A 26,044-nucleotide genomic window follows, 5' to 3' on the forward strand; every position below is an offset into this window, starting at 1 on the left:
CCATATTCGGTAAGGATTTTTTGAGTTTTTGAGCTCTGATTTGTTATACTAATTGAATTGAAATCATTTTCAATGTCTTTTTTCAATGGACTTTTAATGGCCGAAGATGGTTATTTTGATGCCAATCTTTTGCCCGTTTCACTGCCTGTTAGTTCATACAAAGTTGTAATTGCAGTCTTTGAAGGCTATCCCTTGGAAAATATAGGAATTATGGAGTTTTATGCCGATTTTTTAGAATCAAAAAATCGAAAGCCTTTTAAGAATTCCAAAAAAGGCGAAATTGCATAGCTCAGATTATGATTGAAAAACCTGAATGTGTTTTTGATATTTCACAAATGAAGAGCAAATAAATGTTTAATTAATGTTGAATCGAAGATGGAATTGTTGTTGTTGTAGCAGCGTGTTATACACTGAGGAGGCAGCCCTTGCCGATGAAGAACTCCATCGGGTCTATCCGGTACGTACAATCGGCTGCCATTGGATTGGAAAATAATTGTGCTCTTTAGCGGCTGAAGAAGTCACATCGGTAAATCAGTTCATTTAACTGCTTTATCAGGTTAAAACCCGATTTCGACCATACTTAACATGGAAATGGATTAGACCAATACTTACTTACGCCTCAGCAGTTTGGTGGACTGCTATGGAGAAAAAGTGCAACATAAGGATCATACAACAGGTTACGAGAACGGGTTGTCTAGGTATAGGCGGAGTGATGAGGACCACGCCCACTAGGGCACTGGTGACTATTCTAGACATCCGACCCATTGACATACAGATTAAGTGTGAGGCAGCCACTGCGGCTGTGAGACTTAAGGCGATGGGAGAATGGATTGAGGATGGGAGCAGCTCATACCATCGCGGTATAATCGAGGCGACGATAGGAAATCTGGAAGGAAGGGAATAGGCTTCCGATCGGATACCTCAGATGAACCTTGAGTCGAGCGCGAGGCACTGCTACCAGCGCCACAGTCTGGGATTGACAGGACCCTAGTATTGCCATCTGGAAGATCATGATAGCTGAGCTGATACATAAGGTCGAGTGCAAGGCACTGCTGCCAGCGGCACAGTCTTGGATTGAGGGGACCATAGTATTGCCATCTGGAAGATCGTGACACAAGGATGGATCAAAGCTAGAGGGCAGAGTGGGCCTGAAGGTCTACATTGAGAACCCAAGGACTGAAATCTGTTTTAGACTGACTGGCCATAATACGATCCTGTAGGCGGAGATTCGGGCGAACACGGAATGCGTGAGGTGATGTGGTGTTAACGCGATATCGTCGAGTGTAAACATCTTTACGGACAGTAAAATTGCCATAAGGGCAATAACAACCAGGACGGTAAGGTCGCGAACAGTGTTGCAGTGTTAGAAGGAGATTAACGCCTTCTCTGAGGATGGTAAATCAAGGTGACGATAGGAAATCTGGAAGGAAGGGAAGAGGTTTCCAATCGGATACCTGAGATTAACCTTTATGTCGAGTGCGAGGCACTGCTACCAGCGGCACAGTCTGGGATTGACGAGAGTATTGCCATCTGGAAGATCGTGACACAAAGATGGACCAAAACTAGAGGACAGAGTGTGCCTGGAAGTCTACATTGAGAACCGAAGGACTGAGATCTGTTTTGGACTGCCTGACCATAATACGCCTGCAGGCGTAGATTCGGGCGAACACGGAATGCGTGAAGTGGTGTGGTGCTAACGCGATTAAATCTTTACGGACAGATAAATTGGTCATAAGGGCAATGACAACCAGGAACACAAGGTCATGAACAGTCTTCCAGTGTAAGAAGGAGATTAATGCCTTTTCTGAGGAGAAGGCAGCGCGAGGCACTGCTACCAGCGCCACAGTCTGGGATTGACGGGACCCTAGTATTGCCATCTGGAAGATCATGTTACATGAATGGATCAAAGCTAGAGAACAGAGTGGGCCTGAGGGTCTACATTGAGATCCCAAGGAGTGAGATCTGTTTTAGACTGCCTGACCATAATACGAGCCTGCAGGCGGAGATTCGGGCGAACACGGAATACATGAGGTGGTGTGGTGCTAACGCGTTTACATCTTTACGGACAGATAACTTGGCCATAAGGTCAATGACAACCAGGACGGTTAGGTCACGAACAGTGTTGCAGTGTAAGAAGGAGATTAATGCCTTCTCTGAGGATGCCAAAAACCGCATCGATTGGGCGCGGAGTCTTAACAGAGTAAGGGGAAATGAAAGAGCAGACGATTTGGTGGTGAAGGCCAGAGGACTGCCGTCAATAAACTTGGTTAACCCGAAGCCTTTCGTTTCGACGCAGTCCGAGTTAAGGGCGTGGGCGACGAATGTGCCTGCAACCCTGAGGAACAGCAAAACGGTCGCTAGGACGGCGAAACACCTATGGGGGGATCCAGATCGTGAGAATACGGCTATTACTAAAAGGAAGTAAGAGGCTCCCATATAAACCGATCTCCCGATTTGAATTCTTGAGCCCTTAGAAACCGCAATTTTTGTCCGAGTTGGCTAAAATTTTGCATGCAGTGTTCTGTTATGACTTGCAATAACTGTGCCAAGCATCGGTCTATAACCTGTTATAGCTCCCATATAAACTGATCTCCCGATTTGACTTCTTGAGACCCTACAAGCAGCAATTTTTGTCTGATTACGCTGAAATTTTGCATGCAGTGTTCTGTTATGACTTGCAACAACTGTGCCAAGCACGGCCCAAATCGGTCTATTACCTGTTATAGCTCTCATATAAACCGATCTCCCGATTTGACTTACTGAGACCCTACAAGCCGTAATTTTTGTCCGATTACGCTGAAATTTTGCTTTTGGGGTTCTTTTACCACTTCCAGTAACTTGCGATAAATACGGTCCAAATCGGTCTATAAACTGTTATAGCTCTCATATAAACCGATCTCCCGATTTGACTTTTTGAAACCCTACAAGCCGTAATTTTTGTCCGAATGGGCTGCATGTGGTGTTTTGTTATGACTTCTAACAACTGTGCCAAATATGGTTCAAATCAGTCTATAACCTAATATAGCTCCCATATAAATCGAACTCCCGATTTGAATTCTTGAGCCCCCACAAGCCGAATTTTTTGTCCGTGTTGGCTGAAATTTTGTACGTAGTGTTCTGTTACGTCTTCTAACAATCGTGTCACGTACGGTCTAAATACTGTATGTAAACTTTGCACGGTGGTGGATTTTCAAGATTCGGCCCGGCAGAACCCTTTTACTTAATACTCGTTTATTCTATAACTCATAGTCATGATAAGTACGGTCCATCTGCATCTATAGATGTTTCTCCCCATATACAGGGAGAAACTTCTCACATGTGAATGAGTGCTGTTAGATTCAATTTTAATCTCAATCAGAAGAGACCTACTTTTTATAGCCGAGTCCGGAAGTCGTGTCGACACCACTTTGGGGAGAAGTGTTTACATGGCATAGCATTTCAAAAATGAAGCCAGCATTAGGAGGAGATAACCACCGATTACAAATTTTTTCTGCGGTTCTTGCCAGGATTCGAACCCAGACGTTCAGATTCATAGGCGGGCATGCTTAACTCTTCGCTAAGGAGAGATGATCCACATGTAAAGGAATACGGCTTTTGAAAGTTTAATGGGAAACAGGGCTTGATGGGAAATCGACTAAGTTGCCTGGGTTATTTATTTTCCACGGGTTATTAAAGTTCCTGTTTTTTGTGAAAATAATTTTTGTTTTATCGTCACGGACATTTATTACGCATCTCTTCATTTCCTATAATTAAGTTTATTTATCAAGCATTTTTGAAAATTTTTAAAACGTATTTGGTTTTGTTAGACCTAATGTAGTGATTATCATCAAAGCAGCCTAAATGAGAAAACAAAAAATGTAAATGCCATTTATTTGTAAAAGTTAACTGCTAATTACAATAATTACAAAAAGTGCGTCATGTCAGCTCGCGTGGCGATTTTAGTAGTATTCAGGCAAACCATTGATTGTCCAACATATTTATTATTTGACATTCGTGGCTGATTTATTTTATTTACCTTATAAAGGGTGATTTTTTAGCTATTATCTTTTTGATAACACGGATTTAAACAGCTCACGCATTCTTTCGGTGTTTTGTTTCACTGTTAAACATCTTCAGTTTGGTCTATGATTTAACCATGATCGTCATATTGGGTTGCCCAAAAAGTAATTGCGGATTTTTTAAAAGAAAGTAAATGCATTTTTATTAAAACTTAGAATGGCCTTTAATCAAATATATAATTGCCATTTTGTTCGATAACCTTTTGCCATCTTCCTGGCGAATTTAGTATTCCACGCTCATAGAACTTCTGGCCTTTATCTGCAAAAAACTGAACCAAGTGCGATTTTATAGCCTCATCATTGCCGAAAGTTTTACCATTTAAGGAGATCTGCAAAGATCGAAATAAATGGTAGTCTGATGGAGCAAGGTCAGGGCTATATGGTGGATGCATCAAAAGTTCCCAGCCAAGCTAACTCAGTTTTTGGCGAGTGACCAAAGATGTGTGCGGTCTAGCGTTGTCCTGGTGGAATATGGCACCTTTACGATTGACCAATTCTGGTCGCTTCTCCTTGATGGCTGTATTCAATTTGTCCAATTGTTGACAGTAAACATCCGAATTAATCGTTTGGTTCCTTGGAAGCAGCTCAAAATATACCACACCCTTCCAATCGCACCAAACAGACAGCATGACCTTCTTTTGGTGGATATCAGCCTTTGAAGTGGTTTGAGCTGGTTCACCATGCTTGGTTTTTGACTAACGTTGTTGTAAGCAGTCCATTTTTCATCTCCAGTTATGATTCGTTTTAAAAATGGATCGAATTCATTCGGTTTGATGATTCGGTTGATTCGGTTTGTTAAATGAATTTCTTTCAATACATGTGGGCTCCATATTAAAATTGACGCCAAACAAACAAATGTAAACAAAATTTCGCGCACTTTTTTCTAAAGCAAGCTAAAAGTAACAGCTGATAACTGACAGAAGAAAGAATGCAATTACAGAGTCACAAGCCGTTGAAAAAATTTGTCAACGCCGACTATATTACCGACAATTACTTTTTGGGCAACCCAATACATTGCAAAAGTATTGGAACGCTTCTTCAGGCTGTTTTGGCCTTGTGAAAGTGTAAATATTGATAAGTCACTATAAACACCAGGAAATGGTCACGGCTAATTGGTCTATGCGGTAGCTATATCGAAATATAGTCGGATTTGGACCATATTCGGTTCAGACATCGATAGGCATAGTACAACACACAGTTCCAAATTTCAGCGAAATCGTGTAACAAATGCGGCAATTATGGGCTGAAAACTTAAAATCAGCAGATCGGTCTATATGGCAGCTTTATTGAAATGTAGCCCCATTTGGACCAAATTTCAGTGAAATCGGGTAATAAATGCGGGTATTATGGGCTTAAGCATAAAAATCGGCTGATCGGTCTATACGGCGCTATACCGAAATATAGTCCGATTTGGACCATATTTGGTTCGGACATCGGTAGGTATAGTACAACTCACCGTTCCAAATTTCAGTGAAGTCGGGTAATAAATGCGGCAATTATAGTTTGAAGACTTAAAATCAGCAGATCGGTCTATATGGCAGCTTTATCGAAATTTGACCGAATTTGGACCATATTCGGTTCGGACATCGCTAGGTATAGTACAACTCACCGTTCCAAATTTCATCGAAATCGGGAAATAAATGTGGCTTTTATGTATTTTTGGCCGCTCCTTCTATACAAGTCCGACCACAGTGCATTGGTGGAGATACCCATTAGTCAATGTGTTGTTGTTCTGATGTTGATCAGCTTTTGTTTTCGTGGCTCCCACACAACTTGGTGCTTTTGCTGATTATAAAAGGGAAACACACAAGTGAATGAGGACATTCAGTGCCTAGCAACGAAGCAGTCAACATTAAGCTAAGCACAGTGGGAGAAAATCGAAAAACTAAAAAAAACAAGTAAAAGCGTGCTAAGTTCGGCCGGGCCGAATCTTATATACCCTCCACCATGGATCGCATCTGTCGAGTTCTTTTCCCGGCATCTCTTCTTAGGCAAAAAAGGATATAAGAGAAGATTTGCTCTGCTATTAGAGCGATATCAAGAGCTGGTTCACCACAATTAAATTATATGTTGGAGACCAGTGTAAAATGTCAGCCAATTCGAATAAGAATTGCGCCCTTTGGGGGCTCAAGAAGTAAAATAGAGAAACCGATTTATATGGGAGATGTTTCGGGCTATAGACCGATTCAGACCATAAAAACACGTATGTTGATGGCCATGAGAGAATTTGTCGTACAAAATTTCAGGCAAATCGGATAATAATTGCGACCTCTACAGGCTCAAGAAGTCAAGATCCCAGATCGGTTTATATGACAGCTATATCAGGTTATGGACCGATTTGAACCATACTTGGCACAGTTGTTGGATATCATAACAAAACACGTCGTGCCAAAATTCATTCAAATCGGATAAGAAGTGCGCCCTCTAGAGGCTCAAGAAGTCAAGACCCAAGATCGGTTTATATGGCAGCTATATCAGGTAATAGGCCGATTTGAACCATTCTTGGCACAGTTGTTGGATATCATAACAAAACACGTCGTGCGAAATTTCATCCCAATCAGATAAGAATTGCGCACTCTAGAGGCTCTAGAAGTCAAGACCCAAGATCGGTTTATATGACAGCTATATCAGGTTATGGACCGATTTGAACCATACTTAGCAAAACTATTGGATATCATAACAAAACACGTCGTGCAAAATTTCATTCCAATCGGACAAGAATTGCACACTCTAGAGGCTCAAGAAATCAAGACCCAAGATCGGTTTATATGGCAGCTATATCAGGTTATGAACTGATTTGAACCATACTTGGCACAGTTGTTGGATATTATAATAAAGCACGTCGTGCCAAAATTCATTCAAATCGGATAAGAATTGCGCCCTCTAGAGGCTCAAGAAGTCAAGACCCAAGATCGGTTTGTATGACAGCTATATCAAAACATGGACCGAGATGGCCCATTTACAATACCAACCGACCTACACTAATAAGAAGTATTTGTGCAAAATTTCAAGCGGCTAGCTTTACTCCTTCGGAAGTTAGCGTGCTTTCGACAGACAGACGGACATGGCAAGATCGACATAAAATGTCACGACGATCAAGAATATATATACTTTATGGGGTCTCAGACGAATATTTCGAGTAGTTACAAACAGAATGACGAAATTAGTATACCCCCCCTCTTATGGTGGAGGGTATAAAAATGTGCCGTGTGCGAACGGTTGGAGATATTTCTTTGAAACTTTGAATGGTTAGAGATGAGATCTGAGCTGTTGGCGAGATCGCGTTCAAAATTTCAAGGTCAAGGTCATTTCAAAAATTGTTCGGGCTGCCAAATCTTAATTTATAGTCCAATTTTCAACATGCTTTTTTTGCTGGATAGTGCTCAAAAATCCCTACAAAAAACGGCTTTAGTTATAAAATATCTTCACTGGTTTCGGGGATATATGTGGTTTAATTTTTATTTGTTGATATTTTGGCCGAAATTAGCTTCGTACTTTGCAATTTATGTAGGCATTTGTGGTTCGATTTTCATCTTTATGCATGACTAGCTGCACAGGGCCGGCTCTGCTGTGTCTTTACAATATATGGAACAAATTTATTATTTGAATATTTATTTTCGACAATTAAAGGGCTTTTAGTCAAACACCATGCAACGAAAGTGGTATATGTATCTCCCTTGACTTAGAGTATAACAACATAAATGTTTTTATGTGAATTCCATATGATTTTTATTGGTCTATTAATTCGCTCGGAGGGTTATGGGTCATTTAAGTTTGAAAGTTAGATGAACTCCATTCTTAAAAGGCTTTATAAGAACCCGATATTATCATTAGGGTTTTAGGAGTGGAAAGGGCGCCAGGGTAGTGCCCCACGTATTAATTGCTCTACTCCCAAATACCTTTCATTTAAGCCCCATATTGACATGGTCGGTAAATATATATGTCAAATTTAGGGGTGTTTTGGGGGGTGGGTTTGTCCACCTGATACTTAGCCCTGAAAATGTATCAGCATCGTTCTCTACTCTCAAATACCATGTATTTGAACCTCATATTGCCATTGATTTAAGCGGAGTTTATGAGATGAGGCCACCGTAGCGCAGAGGTTAGCATGTCCGCCTATGACGCTGAACGCCTGGGTTCGAATCCTGGCGAGACCACCAGAAAGAATTTTCAGCGGTGGTTTTCCCCTCCTAATGCTGGCAACATTTGTGAGGTACTATGCCATGTAAAACTTCTCTCCAAAGAGGTGTCGCACTGCAGCACGCCTTTCGGACTCGGCTTTAAAATGGAGGCCTCTTATCATTGAGCTTAAACTAGATTCGGACTGCTATCATTGATATGTGAGAAGTTTGCCCCAGTTTCTTAGTGAAATGTTCATGGGCAAAATTTGCATTTTGCATTTTTATGAGATGAGGCGTCCCCCAAACACTTGGCCCTAATATTGGATATCAAATTCGTTTTTTAATCTCAAGTACCTTTCATTTGAGCCACATATTACCATAGTAGATAAATTTGCCTTCTTTGCGGGTGTTTTGGGGGAGGGGCGATACCCAAACTCTTGGTCCCACATTTAGATATCCGATTTGTTTTCTACTCCCAAATACCTTGTATTTGAGCCCCATTTTGCCATGGCCAGTACATAAGTCCTGTGTGGAGGGTGTTTTGCTGAAGGGGTGGACCCCCAGAACCTTGGCCCCGAAAGTGGGCAACAATTTTGTGGTCTACTCCCCAATACACTTTATTTGAGCCCCATATTGACATGGTCGGTAAATGTGCGTGATTTAGGGGTGTTTTGGGGAGTGGGGTGGCCCCCAAACACTTAGCCCTGAATATATATCAGCGTAGTGCTCTACTCTCAAATATCATTTACCCCGTATTGCCATTGGCCTCAAAATTTGAAATCAAATTCGTTTTCTAATCTCAAATACCTATCACTTAAACCCCTTATTGCGAAAGTCAGCAAATATGTCCGGTTTGGGGTATGGGCTCTAAAAACTATCAATATTGAGCTCCACTCTCTCTAAGACCCAAATTGTCATGGTGAGCAAATACGTCCTATTTTGGGGGTTGTTATAGGGGTGGGACGTCCCCTAGACAATTGGTCCCGAATGTTGATATCAGATTCTTGGTATACTCTAAAACACCTTTCATTTGAGCCAGATATTCCCCAAACATGACCGGCTTGGAGGGTGTTTTCGGGAATAGGGCGCCAACTAAGTGACTTGGCCCTGAAAATATATACCAGATTCGTGTTCTATTCTATAATACCTCTTATTTTAGCCCCGTATTGCAATGGTCAGCAAATGCGTCCTATTTGGGGGTATTAAGTGCCCATAGGCACTTTTTCCCACATCTTGAAATCAGATTCGTGCTTTACTCCCAAAGACCTTTCATTTGAGCCCCATATTGCTATGGTCGCAAATTTTTCCTCTTTGGCGGTGTTTTTGGGGAGGGGCGGCTCTCCAAGCACTTGGTCCCACATTTGGATATCAGATTCATATTTTACACTGAAGTAACCCATAGGCACTTTTTCCCACAATCTTGATATCAGATTCGTGCTTTACTCCCAAAAACCTTTCATTTGAGCCCCATATTGCTATGGTCGGAAATTTGTCCTCTTTGGCGGTGTTTTTGGGGAGGAGCGGCCCTCCAAGCACTTGGTCCCACATTTGGATATCTGATTCATATTTTACACTGAAGTAACTATTATTTGAACCCCATTTTGTCATGGTCAGTAAATAAGTCGTAATCACGGGATCTTTATGCACCATCTGTGAAAATTTCAAGAAAATAGGTTCAGCCGTTTTATACCCACCACCATAGGATGGAGTATACTAATCTAGTCACTCCGTTAGTAACACCTCGACTCGACGTTTTGAGTCGATTTAGCCATGACCGTCTGTCTGTCGAAATCACAATAGAGGTCGATTGCGTAAAGCTAGCCGCTAGCCACTTGAAATTTTGCACAGATACTTAATATCGATGTATATCGTTGAGGATTGCAAATGGGCCATATCGGTTCAGATTTGTATATAGCTCTGAAATAAACCGATCTCCCGATTTAAAGTCTTGAGCCCCTGGAAGCCGCAATTTTTGTCCGGTTTAGCTGAAATTTCATACGTAGTGTTCTGTTGTAACTTTCAAACAACTGTGCCAAGTACGGTTTTAAAACGGCCTATAACCTGATATAGCTCCCACATAACCGATCTCTCCGCTTTGACTTTTTGAGCCCCTTGAAGCCTCAATTTTTTGTCCCATTTGTTCGATTTATAACGTGATATAGCTCTCATATAGACCGATCTCTCGATTTGACTTCTTGAGCCCTCACAAGCCGCAATTTTTTTTCAATTTGGCTGAAAATTTGCACAAAGTATTCTGTTACAACTTCCAAGAGTACGGTCCAAATCGGTCTAAAACCTCATATAGTCCCCATATAAACCGGTCACCCGATTTGACTTCTTAAGTCCTTACAAGCCGCAATTTTTGTCCGATTTGGCTGAAATTCAAATGAAAGTTATTCAAGAGTAGAGTACGAATTTCGTAATAAAAGTTGGGTCCTAGTACTTGGGGGGCCCGCCCAGCCCCAAAACCCCTTAAAATAGGTTTATTTGACGATAATGACAATATGGGGACTCAAATAAAAGGTTATTTGGGAGTAGATTACGAATATGGTCAGGAATAAGAAATATGCTTTTTTAATTTGTTGATATCGGAAGGGGTCGGACCCTCCCCGTTACCCAAAAATTCCAACCAAAATCACAAGTGGACCGATAAGACAATATGGATATCAAATGAAAGGTAATGAAGAGTAGAATACGAATATGGTATTAAAAGTTGGGTCCAAGTACCCAGAAAGTCGCCACAACTAAATGTCACCCTTAAATGTCTAAAAACTGAAAATTGGTCGTCCATATCATGGGCATATGACCCATTATGACTATATGAGACTCGGTTTGTTTGTTTGTTTGTTCCGTAATTTTTATAACCTCCACCATAAGATGGGGGGTATACTAATTTCGTCATTCTGTTTGTAACTACTCGAAATATCGTCTGAGACCCCATAAAGTATATATATTCTTGATCGTCGCGACATTTTATGTCGATCTAGCCATGTCCGACCGTCTGTCCGTCCGTCCGTCCGTCCGTCCGTTCGTCTGTCTGTCGAAAGCACGCTAACTTCCGAAGGAGTAAGCTAGCCGCTTGAAATTTTGCACAAATACTTCTTATTAGTGTAGGTCGGTTGGTATTGTAAATGGGCCATATCAGTCCATGTTTTGATATAGTTGCCATATAAACCGATCTTGGGTCTTGACTTCTTGAGCCTCTAGAGGTGCGCAATTCTTATCCGATTGAATGAAATTTTGCACGACGTCTTTTGCTATGATATCCAACAACTGTGCCGAGTATAGTTTTAAATCGGTCCATATCCTGATATAGCTGCCATATAAACCGATCTTGGGTCTTGACTTCTTGAGCCTCTAGCGTGCGCAATTCTTATCCGATTGGGATGAAATTTTGCACGACGTGTTTTGTATGATATCCAACAACTGTGCCAAGTATGGTTTAAATCGGTCCTAACCTGATATAGCTGCATATAAACCGATCTTGGGTCTTGACTTCTTGAGGCCTCTAGAGTGCGCAATTCTTATCCGATTGGGATGAAATTTTGCACGACGTGTTTTGTAATGATATCCAACAACTGTGCCAAGTATGGTTCAAATCGGTTTATAACCTGATATAGCTTGCCATATAAACCGATCTTGGGTCTTGACTTCTTGAGCCTCTAGAGGCGCAATTTTATCCGATTGGATGAAATTTTGCATGACGTGTTTTGTTATGATATCCAACAACTGTGCCAAGTATGGTTCAAATCTATCCATAACCTTATATAGCTGTCATATAAACCGATCTTGGGTCTTGACTTCTTGAGCCTCTAGAGGCGCAATTCTATCCAATTTGAATGAATTTTGCACGTAGTATTTTGTTATGATATCCAACAACTGTGCCAAATATGGTTCAAATCGGTTTATAACCTGATATAGCTGTCCATATAAAAAGATCTGGGGACTTGACTTCTTGAGCTTCTAGAGGGCGCAATTCCTATCCGATTTGGCTGAAATTTCGCAAGACGTTTTTTATTGTTACTTTCACAACTATGGCAAATAAAGTACAAGTCGGTTCATAACCTGATATAGCTGCCATATAAACCGATCTGGGATCTTGACTTCTTGAGCCTCTAGAGTCGCAATTATTATCCGATTTGCCTGAAATTTTGTACGACGGATTTTCTCATGACCATCAACATACATGTTTATTATGATCTGAATCGGACCATAGTCCGATACAGCTCCCATATAAATCGATCTCTCTATTTTACTTTTTGAGCTCACAAAGAGCGAATTTCTTATTCGAATTGGCTGACATTTTACACAGGTCTCCAACATATAATTTAATTGTGGTCCAAGACAGGACCATATCTTGATATCGCTCTAATAGCAGAGCAAATCTTTTCTTATATCCTGTTTTGCCTAAGAAGAGATGCCGGGAAGAGAACTCGACAAATGCGATCCATGGTGGAGGGTATATAAGATTCGGCCCGGCCGAACTTAGCACGCTTTTACTTGTTAGATATCGGATGGTGGCTGACCCTCCCCTTACACCTAAAACGCCACCCAAAGCAAAAGAGGACTGATGGGCGCAATATGGGTATCAAATGAAAGGTATTGGAGACTAGAAAATGAATATCATACTAAATTTTGGATCCAAGTACCCAGCGGGCCGCTCCAACCCAATAACTCCTCTACACAAAAATATTCGACGTTCCTATCAATATGGGACTCAAATCAGAAGTATCCGGCAGTGCATTACAAATATGGCATAAAAAATTAGGTTCAAGTAAAGGGAGGTCACCTCACCCACAAATACGAATTTGATATCTATTTTCATGGCAAAGTGCCGGTGGCCTCCCCATGACCTCCCCGGACTCATACGATCATCATTTTTGAAAGTAGAGCACGAATCTTATATTTACTTTGATGGCCAAGTGACCACCCCCGAAATATCCTCTAAACCCGAAATATTTACCAATACAGTAATCTGATGCTTTAAAGAAAGGCATTTAGGAGTAGAGTAAAAATTTGCCCAGGAACCAAGCAGGGGCCAAATTTTTCATACATCAATGAGCGCTTTCCCATTCAAGTTAAGTTTATCAACGATAAGGGGCCTTCTTTATAGCCGAGTCCGTACGGAGTGCCGCAGTGCGACACCTCTTTGGGGAGAATTTTTTTACATGACCATGCATGGTATGGTACCACGCAAATGTCGCCAGCATTAAGAGGGGATAACCACCGCTTTTAATTTTGTCCGAAGTTCTGCCAAGATTCGAACGCAGGCGTTCAGCGTCATAGGCGGACATAGGCTACAGTAGCAGGATATCCACATTCAGGGTGAAGTGTCCCCACCCTAAATAGAGATTAGAGAGTTAAAGAAGGCGCAGCGGAGCGGGCACTGTCCAGCTAATTTTGTATAAATTGTAAGCAAAATCCATGGTGGTGGATATATAAGATTCGGCCCGGCCGCGCTTAGCAAGCTTTTACTTGTTTTTCTCCTTAATTTTTGGTCTGCAATTTTCAGGGTTTTCTTCAGGGCCGCAATGAATATTTCGGTGCCAGCTTATTGCCCTTTGTTGTGGCCGTTCATCATGCATACAAATTCGTCCTGACAACCTACGAGGGTAATCCTAATAGTTTTGCTGAGTTTAATGTTGAAACTTGACAATCAAGAATAAGTTTTTACCTAAAACCCCCAAATTCTTAATCACAGAAGCAATGATAACCAAAACATTTGCTTATATCAATGAAATAAAATGAAAATATCAATTAAATACAGGAAGAACAACATTATTTTAATTTTTTTGAAAACAGAAAATAAAATCATAAAAATAATTTAGAAACTAAAATTAGCTGTACTGTTTTTAAAAAAAAAAAAATTAATATATAAATTAAAAGAAATGAAAATAAAAACAAAAATATTCTGAGGCAATTTTTAAATCAGATAATGATGGTAGATAGTTCCTTTAATGATTTTAAACCGAATTTTAAACTACACATAAACCCCAATTTGCCTAGATAACAATCTCTATGAGTTTAATGGCTGGTATAATAAATTCGAACATTGTATTTTGTTGCCTAGTTAAATTGTTTTTTTTTTGGAAAATCATCATTAATTGTCCATATCGATGGCTCGCCTGACGGTTTTTATTATTTTTTTAAGTCTAAATGTGAGTTTAAAAAAGAGTGAACTTGGTGTATGAGGATTTTGATCGATACGAAGCCTGTGTAGAAATGTGAAGTTCATGTCGCAATTTATTCAGAAGAAGTAAAAAAGTGCTAAGTTCGGCCGGACCGATTCTTGGGTTCCCAACACCATGGATTCCGCTAAAAATGATACCCTTAGTTTGTTTTTGAATTATTTTGTAACAATCAAATCGGAAATTGTTTGAGGCTTCTATGGTCTCAACACTTCATATGGGGGTATCGTTCAAGTGAGCCTATATCAGTTACACTATACTTGGATGTTGTAAGTCAGAACAGTTGTCTTTGTGCCAAATTTCAGCCAAATCGGATGAAAATTGAGGCTGCTAGGGGCTTAAGAAGTCAAATTCGGGCATCGCTTTATATGGGGGCTTTATCAGTTCATAGACCGATTCAAAACCTACTATGCACGGACGTTGGAAGTCAGAACAGAAGTTTTTGGATTAAAGTTCAGTAAAAGGTCTCTAGGGGTTAAAGAAGTCAAAGGTTTACATGAGGCCATGCCAGTTTATAGACCAATTCGGATCATACTCCATACGAATGTTGGTAGTCAGAACAGAAGTTCTTGGACCGAATTTCAGCAAAATCTGGTGAAAAATAAGGTCTCTATGGGCTTATGTAATCAATACGGGGGACCGATTTATATGAAGATTAGGGACGTAACCTTCCTGAAATAATATTTTTAAAGGCAACATTTCAATAAATATTCTGTAAAGGGGGACATTTCAATAAAAAATCTCTAGAGAAAAAATTTGGTTCAGGCCCGGAAACCTCTAAATTATTTTTCTAATGATAATAATTTTTTTAAGATAAAACTTCCTAGAGACTTAATGTCAAGGAATTTCAAATTTTAAAAACCAAAAACAAAAAATTTTTTTGTGCCGACACAACTTTAGTCAATTTTTCTCTAAATGAAAATTACATTTTTATACCTACCACCATGAAATTGCCATAAGGGCAATAACAACCAGGATGGTGAGGTCGCGAACAGTCTTGCAGTGTAAAAAGGAGATTAACGCCTTCTCTGAGGATGGCAAAATACGCATCGTTTGGGTGCCGGGCCATAACGGAGTAAGGGGGAATGCAAGGGCTGACGATTTGGCTGTGAAGGCCAGAGGAATGCAGTCAAAAAACTTGGTTAACCCGAATCCTTTCGGGTCGACGCAGTCCGAGTAAAAAGCGTGAGCGATAAATCTTGTGAAACAGCGAATCAGTCGGTAGGTTAGGTAAGGTTTAAGTGTCAGTTTGCCATCAGACTCACTAAGACGTTTTCGTCCATTGTGATAACAGAAGAAGTTCCTACCGTTGAACCATCCAAATCACTTTAGAAAGCCCAATAACTTGTGAATGTGAATGGTGACATCCGCTGAATTAGACTGGTTCTCAAAAAAAAAGTGTGGAACGAAAGTGGAACTCCTTCTGATTGCTAGTGCGGGACACACACACAGAAGCTGTTCTATAACCCTTACAGCTTCTTAGATGTCCTCACAGCTTCTGGCAACCTTCAGTCTGTCAGCATGTTTTCCGATTAGACAGTGACCTGTCATGACGGACACAATGAATGAGGCTTCTGTTTTAGCCAATGACAGCAAAGCGGTAGTCCTCTTGATGTCTAGATTAAGCCACATAGTGTTGGAATGCTCACAAACCCCTCTTTGTGACCATCTATCATTCGTTGTCCTTTGGGCCTGGTCCCGAAAATTTGCCTTACATGCCGCTAGAGACATACCCACAGATTCCAGTATCCCTGAAATGGGTAGGGTAGTTCCTAGTCTCACAAACTCGGTCGGTAGGACGGCAAAATCCTATGGGGGTTTCCAGATTGTGAGAAGAAGAGGCTTACTTACTGAAAGTAAGTAAGAAAGAGGTCAGTATTGATATTGGTATCATAACGGAACACACAGGGCTACGAGCTCACTTATGTAAAATCGGCGCGGCAAGTGACAGCATGTATAGGGCATGCGGGGAAGATGATGAGTCGTTGGAGAAATTCCTTTGTCATTACCGGGCTTTCGCGTCTAACAGATACCGGCCCTTAGGTGGGGAAATTTGGAGTTATGACTTCCAACATCCATGCCAATGTATGATACGTATGATCGGTCAATAAACAAATATAGCCTCCGGCGTTACTACAGAAGGAGGCAGACTATCTGACGTCGCACCTGACCAATACTTTCACAGCGTGCCTGGGGCTTACATATACTCAGAAAGCTTGGCATGAGGTAAGGGTGGTGTTTATACCCAAGCCCGGCAAGGCAAGTTATGCGACAACAAAGGCCTTTAGACCTATAAGCCTTACGTCCTTTCCCCTTAAAACCATGGAAGGTATTGTGGACACCATGATATGCCAAGGGAAGGTCGGTGGAGACTGCGCTGCACAAGGTTGTACATAAGATAGAAGAATCCTTCGATGCCAAAATGTACACACTAGCGATATGCATTGACATCGTGGGGGCTTTTTGCAATGTGCGGACCGACACACTGACCCAATCCTAAGACCAGTACCGGGTGGACCAGGTCCTTAGAGATTGGATAAAACATATGCTAAGGAGCAGGAGGATAAACTGTGTGTTCTATGACTTAAATATAAGGGAGAAAGTGGTACAGGGCACGCCACAGGGGGGCATTTCATCGCCACTCCTATGGATGACCACCATAACCGCGTGTACATACCGCCGGTTGGTAGCTGTGTCCTGATTAATGACCAAGCTTACAACCTCGACATAAGTGGGTTGCTATCTGGCCATAATCGTCTGGTTCTAGGGGACTTTAATGCGCATCACACGTCATGGCATTCTCCCCTAGATAACGACCAGTGTGGCATAGTTTTGGCAGAGCAGATTGAAAGCTCCACATATTGCACGGTGAATGAGGATGACCCCACTAGGATTACGAGGAGTTGCAGCAGCTCGCCATACATCCCCATTGCAACCCCTGATCTCCGGAATGACGTATCCTGGCAAGCCATCATCTCTTTGGGGTCAGACCACCTCCCCATAATTCTCACCATCTTCATAACATCTGAGCGCCGGACGTTTATCAATCATAAGAAGGCCGATTGGGCTGGCTTCAGAGAGTATACCAATCGCTTCAGAGAGTATACCAATACATCTCCATTGCATCCCCTGATCTCCTGAATGACGTATCCTGGCAAGCCATCATCTCTTTGGGGTCAGACCACCTCCCCATAATTCTCACCATCTTCATAACATCTGAGCGCCGGACGTTTATCAATCATAAGAAGGCCGATTGGGCTGGCTTCAAAGAGTATACCAATCGCCGCTTCAGTGAACTGCCGCTCCCCTCTGATGTGCTAGTGGCCGAGAGAAAATTCCAAGACATCATTAACGCAGCAGCCGCTCGCTTTATACCAGCCGGTCGAATATCCCAAGTGCGGTCCAATTTCCCGGCGCAAGCAGTGCTACTCGCAAACGAGCGTGATGGGATTCGTAGTATGGACCCCGCTAACCCTAGAATCAGCGAGCTGAATCTGGAAAGAAACAGGATAGTCAACGACCATAAGCGGAATTTGTGGCTGGAACACTTAGAGCAATGTAACTTAGGCACCGGTGTAGGCAAACTGTGGTCTACTGTTAAGTCACTCTCGAACCCCGGTAGACGGGATGACAGGACCTCAGTCACTTTTGGCGAAATAACCGTGGCTTATCCAAAGAAATGCCCCAGGTTGTTCAACCATCAATTTATTGTGCATCCCGAGAGAGACAGGGCAAGGAGGAGAGCCATTCGCCGTATTCGTGGTCTCCGAGCCGATGAACAGCCATCACAATTTACCGTGGACAAAGTTACGAATGTCATCCGTGGCGACAAATCATCTAAGGCGTTTGGTCCCCGACGGAATCTTTACATTGATGTTGAGGAATCTGGATTCACCTGAAGTTGAGTACCTTACCACTGTCCTCAACCTAACTTTAAACACTCTTATAGTTCCCGATGTCTGGAAAATGGGCAGAGTGATCCCGCGACTGAAGCCTGGAAAAGACCCGAGTTTGGGGGAGTCGTACAGACCGATCTCCCTTCTCTCACCAGTGGCAACGACGCTTGAGACACTACTCCTTCCTAGTATGAGAATTTCCATTCGCCGAGCATGGATTTCGAAGACTGCACAGCACAACAACAGCTTTGCATGCCATCACCGCGCACATTTGCCGTGGCTTCAATCAGCCCAGGCCATATGTTAGGACGGTCCTCGTGGCACTGGACCTATCAAAGGCATTCGACACGGCCAGCCATGCCAAATTATTTGAGGACATCGCCAACTCGTCCCTCCAGCCAGACCTGAAACGATAGGTCGCGAATTATCTGTGTGGTCGTCAGTCATTTGTGGAATTTAGGGATAAAAAGTCGAAGCACCGTAGAGTGACACAGGGAGTTCCCCAAGATGGTGCGATATCTCCGGCAATGTTTAACCTCTGCCTATCCTCCATTCCACCCCCCCCCCCCCCCCCAGACGGCATAGAGATCGTATCATATGCGGACGATGGTACGATCATGGCATCAGGCCCCCACCCACTGTTAACATCTGCGATAGGTTGAACATCTATCTCAACGAACTTAACTCGTAGTTCACTGCAAGAAATCTGAAAATATCTGCCACCAAATCTTCAGGCACATTGTTCACTACAACTACGCGTGAAGTGAATACTGAGCTGACTGTGATGGTAGATGGAGAAATGATTCCGACCATCAAGTGTCCCAAAATACTTGGCGTCACATTTGACAGCTCTTACACATTCTCCCCACATGCCACAGCAATCTGCGATTAAGTCAAAAGTAGAAATAAGGTCCTCAAGTCACTTGCTGGCAGCACTTGGGGTGCAGACAAAGAAACCTTGTCTAAAGAAACAGGTCTAAACAACATTCTGCAAACACGGTAGCGGGGCGGTAATTGGCTACCGGGTGAATGTAGTCCTTGAAGAACGACCGCCTCCCATTGCACCTGAAGAAATCGGCCTCTAGACGATGTTATAATACTTCTAAGGGGTAAGGATCCGAACGAGCTATGCAGAAGGGCCGAAAAGGTCTTGCAAATGGCATGTGACTGTGCCAGATCCATTTCAGTCTTCTCTGGGTTAACATTGAGATCCCAATGTTACCTGTTCACGAGGAAGTCGAAGGTGGGCAATTTGACGCACGACATTTCCTCAATAAAACGATTTCAATATCTGACAAAGTCTAATACTGAGGAGTGATCTCGGATAGCAATCTTAATTGGAAGTGTCACATTCAGAAGCGTACTAAGAAGGGTCACTGATATGGTAGGCGGCCCGTAGGCTCGAAATGGGGCCTGAATCCGAGGATAGTCCACTGGCTCTAGAGGAGAGTGATTAGACCAATACTTACTTACGCCTCAGTAGTTTGGTGGACAGCTATGGAGAAAAAGTGCAACATAAGGACTATACAACAGGTTCAGAGAACGGGTTGCCTTGGCATAGGCGCAACGATGATGACCACGCCCACTAGGGCGCTGGAGGCACCTGAAGTCGAGTGCGAGGCACTGCGGCACAGTCTTCAATTGACGGAAGCCTGGTATTGCCATCTGGAAGATCATGTTACACGGATGGATTAAATTTAGGGGACAGAGCGAGTCTGGGGATCTATATTGAGAACCCAGGGACTAAGATCTGTTTTAGACTGCCTGACCATAATACGGTCCTGCAGGCGGAGATTCGGGCGATCACGGAATGCGTGAGGTGGTGTGGACGCGAGAACGTCGAGTGTGAACATCTTTATGGACAGTAAGGACGGCTAGGTCACGAACAGCCTTGCAGTGTAAAAAAGGAGATTAACGCTTTCGCTCAGAATGGCACAATCCGCATCGTTCGGTTACCGGGCCATAACGGAGTAAGGGGAAATGAAAGGGTTGACATAGTTCGAGTTGAGGGAGTGGGCGACGAACGCGCATTTAACACTGTGGAACGGCGAAACAGTCGTTAGGACGGCGAAAATCGTATGGGGTGATCCGTATCGTGAGGGGACGAGTCTATTACTGAAAGGAAGTAAGAAGCAGGTCAGTATAGCTTTTGGTATCATAACGAGACACACAGGGCTACGAGCTCACTTATGTAAAATCGGCGCGGCAAGTGACAGCATGTATAGGGCATGCGGGGAAGATGATGAGTCGTTGGAGAAATTCCTTTGTCATTGCCGGGCTTTCGCGTCTAACAGATACCGGCCCTTAGGTGGGGAAATTCGGAGTTATGACTTCCAACATCCATGCCAATGTATGATACGAATCGGTCAATAAACAAATATAGCCTCCGGCGTTACTACAGAAGGAGGCAGACTATCTGACGTCGCACCTGACCAATACTTTCACAGCGTGCCTGCGGCTTACATATACTCAGAAAGCCTGGCATGAGGTAAGGGTGGTGTTTATACCCAAGCCCGGCAAGGCAAGTTATGCGACAACAAAGGCCTTCAGACCTATAAGCCTTACGTCCTTTCCCCTTAAAACCATGGAAGGTATTGTGGACACCATGATATGCCAAGGGAAGGTCGGTGGAGACTGCGCTGCACAAGGTTGTACAGAAGATAGAAGAATCCTTCGATGCCAAAATGTACACACTAGTGATATGCATTGACATCGTGGGGGCTTTTTGCAATGTGCGGACCGACACACTGACCCAATCCTAAGACCAGTACCGGGTGGACCAGGTCCATAGAGATTGGATAAAACATATGCTAAGGAGCAGGAGGATAAATTGTGTGTTCTATGATATAAATATAAGGGAGAAAGTGGTACAGGGCACGCCACAGGAGGCCATTTCATTGCCACTCCTATGGATGACCACCATAACCGCGTGTACATACCGCCGGTTGGTAGCTGTGTCCCGATTAATGACCAGGCTTATAACCTCGACATAAGTGGGTTGCTATCTGGCCATAATCGTCTGGTTCTAGGGGACTTTAATGCGCATCACACGTCATGGCATTCTCCCCTAGATAACGACCAGCGTGGCATAGTTTTGGCAGAGCAGATTGAAAGCTCCACATATTGCACGGTGAATGAGGATGACCCCACTAGGATTACGAGGAGTTGCAGCAGCTCGCCATACATCCCCATTGCAACCCCTGATCTCCGGAATGACGTATCCTGGCAAGCCATCATCTCTTTGGGGTCAGACCACCTCCCCATAATTCTTACCATCTTCATAACATCTGAGCGCCGGACGTTTATCAATCATATGAAGGTCGATTGGGCTGGCTTCAAAGAGTATACCAATCGCTTCAGAGAGTATACCAATACATCTCCATTGCATCCCCTGATCTCCTGAATGACGTAGCCTGGCAAGCCATCATCTCTTTGGGGTCCGACCACCTCCCCATAATTCTCACCATCTTCATAACATCTGAGCGCTGGACGTTTATCAATCATAAGAAGGCCGTTTGGGCTGGCTTCAGAGAGTATACCAATCGCCGCTTCAGTGAACTGCCGCTCCCCCCTGATGTGCTAGTGGCAGAGAGAAAATTCCCTAGACATCATTAACGCAGCAGCCGCTCGCTTTATACCAGCCGGTCGAATATCCCAAGTGCGGTCCAATTTCCCGGCGCAAGCAGTGGTACTCGCAGACGAGCTTGATGGGATTCGTAGTATGGACCCCGCTAACCCCAGAATCAGCGAGCTGAATCTGGAAAGAAACGGAGTAGTCAACGAACATAAGCGGAATTTGTGGCTGGAACACTTGGAGCAATGTAACTTAGGCACCGGTGTAGGCAAACTGTGGTCTACTGTTAAGTCACTCTCGAACCCCGCGCGATATCTCCGGCAATGTTTAACCTCTACCTATCCTCCATTCCACCCCCTCCAGACTGCATAGAGATCGTATCATATGCGGACGATGGTACGATCATGGCATCAGGCCCCCACCCACTGTTAACATCTGCGATAGGTTGAACATCTACCTCAACGAACTTACCTCGTAGTTCACTGCAAGAAATCTGAAAATATCTGCCACCAAATCTTCAGGCACATTGTTCACTACAACTACGCGTGAAGTGAATACTGAGCTGACTGTGATGGTAGATGGAGAAATGATTCCGACCATCAAGTGTCCCAAAATACTTGGCGTCACATTTGACAGCTCTTACACATTCTCCCCACATGCCACAGCAATCTGCGATTAAGTCAAAAGTAGAAATAAGGTCCTCAAGTCACTTGCTGGTAGCACTTGGGGTGCTGACAAAGAAACCTTGTCTAAAGAAACAGGTCTAAACAATATTCATGCAAACACGGTAGCGGGGCGGTAATTGGCTACCGGGTGAATGTAGTCCTTGGAGAACTACCGCCTTCCATTGCACCTGAAGAAATCGGCCTCCGGACGATGTTATAATACTTCTAAGGGGTAAGGATCCGAACGAGCTATGCAGAAGGGACGAAAAGGTCTTGCAAATGGCATGTGACTGTGCCAGATCCATTTCAGTCTTCTCTGGGTTAACATTGAGATCCCAATGTTACCCCAGAGAAGACTGAAATAAACCTGTTCACGAGGAAGTCGAAGGTGGGCCAATTTGACACACGAAGTTTCCTTAATAAAACGAAACGATAGCAATCTTAATTGGAAGTGTCACATTCAGAAGCGTACTAAGAAGGGTCACTGATATGGTAGGCGATCCGTAGACTCGAAATGGGGCCTGAATCCGAGGATAGTCCACTGGCTCTAGAGGAGCATGATTAGACCAATACTTACCTGCGCCTCAGTAGTTTGGTGGACAGCTATGGAGAAAAAGTGCAACATAAGGACTATACAACAGGTTCAGAGAACGGGTTGCCTTGGCATAGGCGTAACGATGATGACCACGCCCACTAGGCAGATTATTCTAGATTTCCGACCCATTGACATACAGATTAAGTGTGAGACAGCCACTATGAGACTTAAGGTGATGGAAGCAGCTCATACCAAATGGAAGAGGTTTCCGTACGGATACCTGAGACGATACATGAAGTCGAGTGCGTGGCACTGTTGCCAGCGGCACAGTCTTGGATTGAGGGAAACCTGGAATTGACGTCTGGAAGATCATCTTACACGGATGGATTAAAGCTAGGGGACAGAGTGAGCCTGGGCGTCTACATTGAGAACCCAGGGACTGAGATCTGTTTTAGACTGCCTGACCATAATACGGTCCTGCAGGCGGAGATTCGGGCGATCAGGCAATGCGTGAGGTGGTGTGGACGCAAGAACGTCGAGTGTGAACATCTTTATGGACAGTAAGGACGGCTAGGTCACGAACACTCTTGCAGTATAAAAAAGGAGATTAACGCCTTTGCTGAGGAATGCACAATCCGCATCGTTTAGGTGCCGGGCCATAACGGAGTAAGGGGAAATGAAAGGGTCGACATAGTTCGAGTTGAGGGAGTGGGCGACGAACGCGCATTTAACACTGTGGAACGGCGAAACAGTCGTTAGGACGGCGAAAATCGTATGGGGTGATCCGTATCGTGAGGGGACGAGTCTATTACTGAAAGGAAGTAAGAAGCAGGTCAGTATAGCTTTTGGTATCATAACGAGACACACAGGGCTACGAGCTCACTTATGTAAAATCGGCGCGGCAAGTGACAGCATGTGTAGGGCATATGGGGATGATCATGAGACGTAGGTTCATTTCCTATATCATTGCCCGACTTAGGTGGGGACACAATACCAGACATGAAACAACTTGGGGGAGTCTTATGGAAAACAATTAAGGACTTTGTAAGTAGCACGAAATTTCAAACTCAAAATTTTCTCTTTTGAGGTAACTTTTTAGTTTTTAGAGAACACAACAAGCCGATTACTGGTTTAGGTGTATGCCCATAGTGGCATGGGGCAGGTTAATATCCGCACCCTATTTTCAACCTAAGACAACCTAACCTTTATTTTCTTATTAATTCTATATCTTTTCAGTTGGCTTCATGTGCAATCTACATAAAATTGACCAATCTCGTCTGCAAGCCGAATTCCAAGTATTTCCATAATCATACTTGTGCGTTAAAGGCAATAAATCGCTACAAATCTGTGGTCAGCATGGAGTGTCATATAAAGGGAGAACTGCACAATTTAACGGTAAGCCAATCTCAGGCACTAGTCCTTTTATTTTTATTTACTCTCCCATTGAAATGGGGTGTACATGATTTTTGGTTTTTAAATTTGGTAACAATTTCCACTTTAAGGCAAACGGGGCACTTTTTGTTCGAAATTCGGTGAAGAAGTATTATCCCTTCTTGATAAATGTAACCTTAAGCGTATGCAAACTTCTGGATAACAATGTTATAGGGGTATATCCAAGAATTGCAAGAGCACTTTTGGCTCGGTTCACCAATATCAATCATTCGTGTCCCTACACGGTAAGCATTATAATGTTATTAAACTAATCATTCTATACAGAGGTTTTGAAAATCAAAGTCTATAGGATACTTTGATGCTAAGCCATATGTTCCAAATGTCCCAAACTTGTTGTCATTGGATGATGGCCACAAAAGTTCCAGCGCCTCCTTAAGTTAATCCTATGTGGTCTACTTAAAGCTTATGAAGCCCATTTTTATTTCAGGGAGTCATATGGGCCCGCGATGGTTATATGGATGCCGGCTTGTTGCCCTTTGCAGCACCCGCTCATAATTCGTACAAAGCCGTTTTGACTGTCTATGAGGGTTATCCATTGGTTAGTATTGGATTTGTGGAGTTTTATGTGGACATTGTAGAATCTAGAAACGGTTTCTTCACCAAATCTCCCAAAAAGGGGAAAAATTAAGGCATTTGCGTTTAAAGAAATTTATATAAAAGTTTTTAATGAATTAAAAAATATTGCTCGCTGGTTTAAAAAAATAAAAGCAACTTTACTTTACTTTCATTGACTATTACACAATGTTTGTCCCATAAGCTGAAATTTGGAGCTGGAGCTTCTTTATTCATTCTAACATTATGTAGACAATGCCCATGCCCGACGGAAGACAAAGACGAGCAGACCAAGGATATTTTCTACGAGCGCCTAGAGAGAGAGAATATGACCGCTGCCCCGCCCATGATATTAAAATCGTTCTTGGAGATTTCAATGTGAAAATCGGGAAGGAAAACATTTTTGGTCCGACAGTCGGAAAGTTTAGCCTCCTCGAGATAATGTCAAGAAATGAGTTGAGGTTGATAGATTTCGCCACGACAAAAAACATGGTAGTTAGTAGCACCAGATTTCAACATAAAAATATTCACAAACCCACATGGCTGTCACCCGATCAAAACACGAGAAACCAAACTGATCTCGTTGTGATAGATGGAAGGCATTCATCCAGCGTGTTAGATGTACTATCGATCCGTGGAGCGAATATATTTTGGGTTGCCCAAAAAGTAATTGCGGATTTTTCATATAGTCGGCGTTGACAAATTTTTTTCAACGGCTTTTGACTCTGTAATTGCATTCTTTCTTCTGTCAGTTATCAGCTGTTACTTTTAGCTTGCTTTAGAAAAAAAGTGTAAAAAAAGTATATTTGGTTAAAGTTCATTCTAAGTTTTATTAAAAATGCTTTTACTTTCTTTTAAAAAATCCGCAATTACTTTTTGGGCAACCCAATAGATTCGGATCATTACCTCGTTGCAGCAAAGGTTCGCACCCGTTTGAACATGGCGAGGAAAGAACGATTTGACACTGCACGGAAGCTGGACATTGAAAAGCTGCAAACACAAC

At 42.9% G+C, this 26,044-nt stretch overlaps 1 protein-coding gene across 1 annotated transcript; it reads left to right on the top strand.

The window, feature by feature from the left end:
* Positions 1-72: 72 nt before the first annotated feature.
* Positions 73-25,210, top strand: LOC106088329 (uncharacterized). The gene is made up of 5 exons (XM_059369940.1): positions 73-165; positions 13,692-13,820; positions 24,274-24,432; positions 24,540-24,713; positions 24,917-25,210. The coding sequence occupies exons 1-5, from the start codon at positions 73-75 to the stop codon at positions 25,115-25,117; spliced, it is 756 nt and encodes a 251-aa protein (XP_059225923.1). The 3' UTR covers positions 25,118-25,210.
* The last annotated feature ends 834 nt before the right edge of the window (positions 25,211-26,044 follow it).

Source organism: Stomoxys calcitrans, chromosome 5 (assembly GCF_963082655.1).
Source record: "Stomoxys calcitrans chromosome 5, idStoCalc2.1, whole genome shotgun sequence".
NCBI classification, from domain to species: domain Eukaryota; kingdom Metazoa; phylum Arthropoda; class Insecta; order Diptera; family Muscidae; genus Stomoxys; species Stomoxys calcitrans.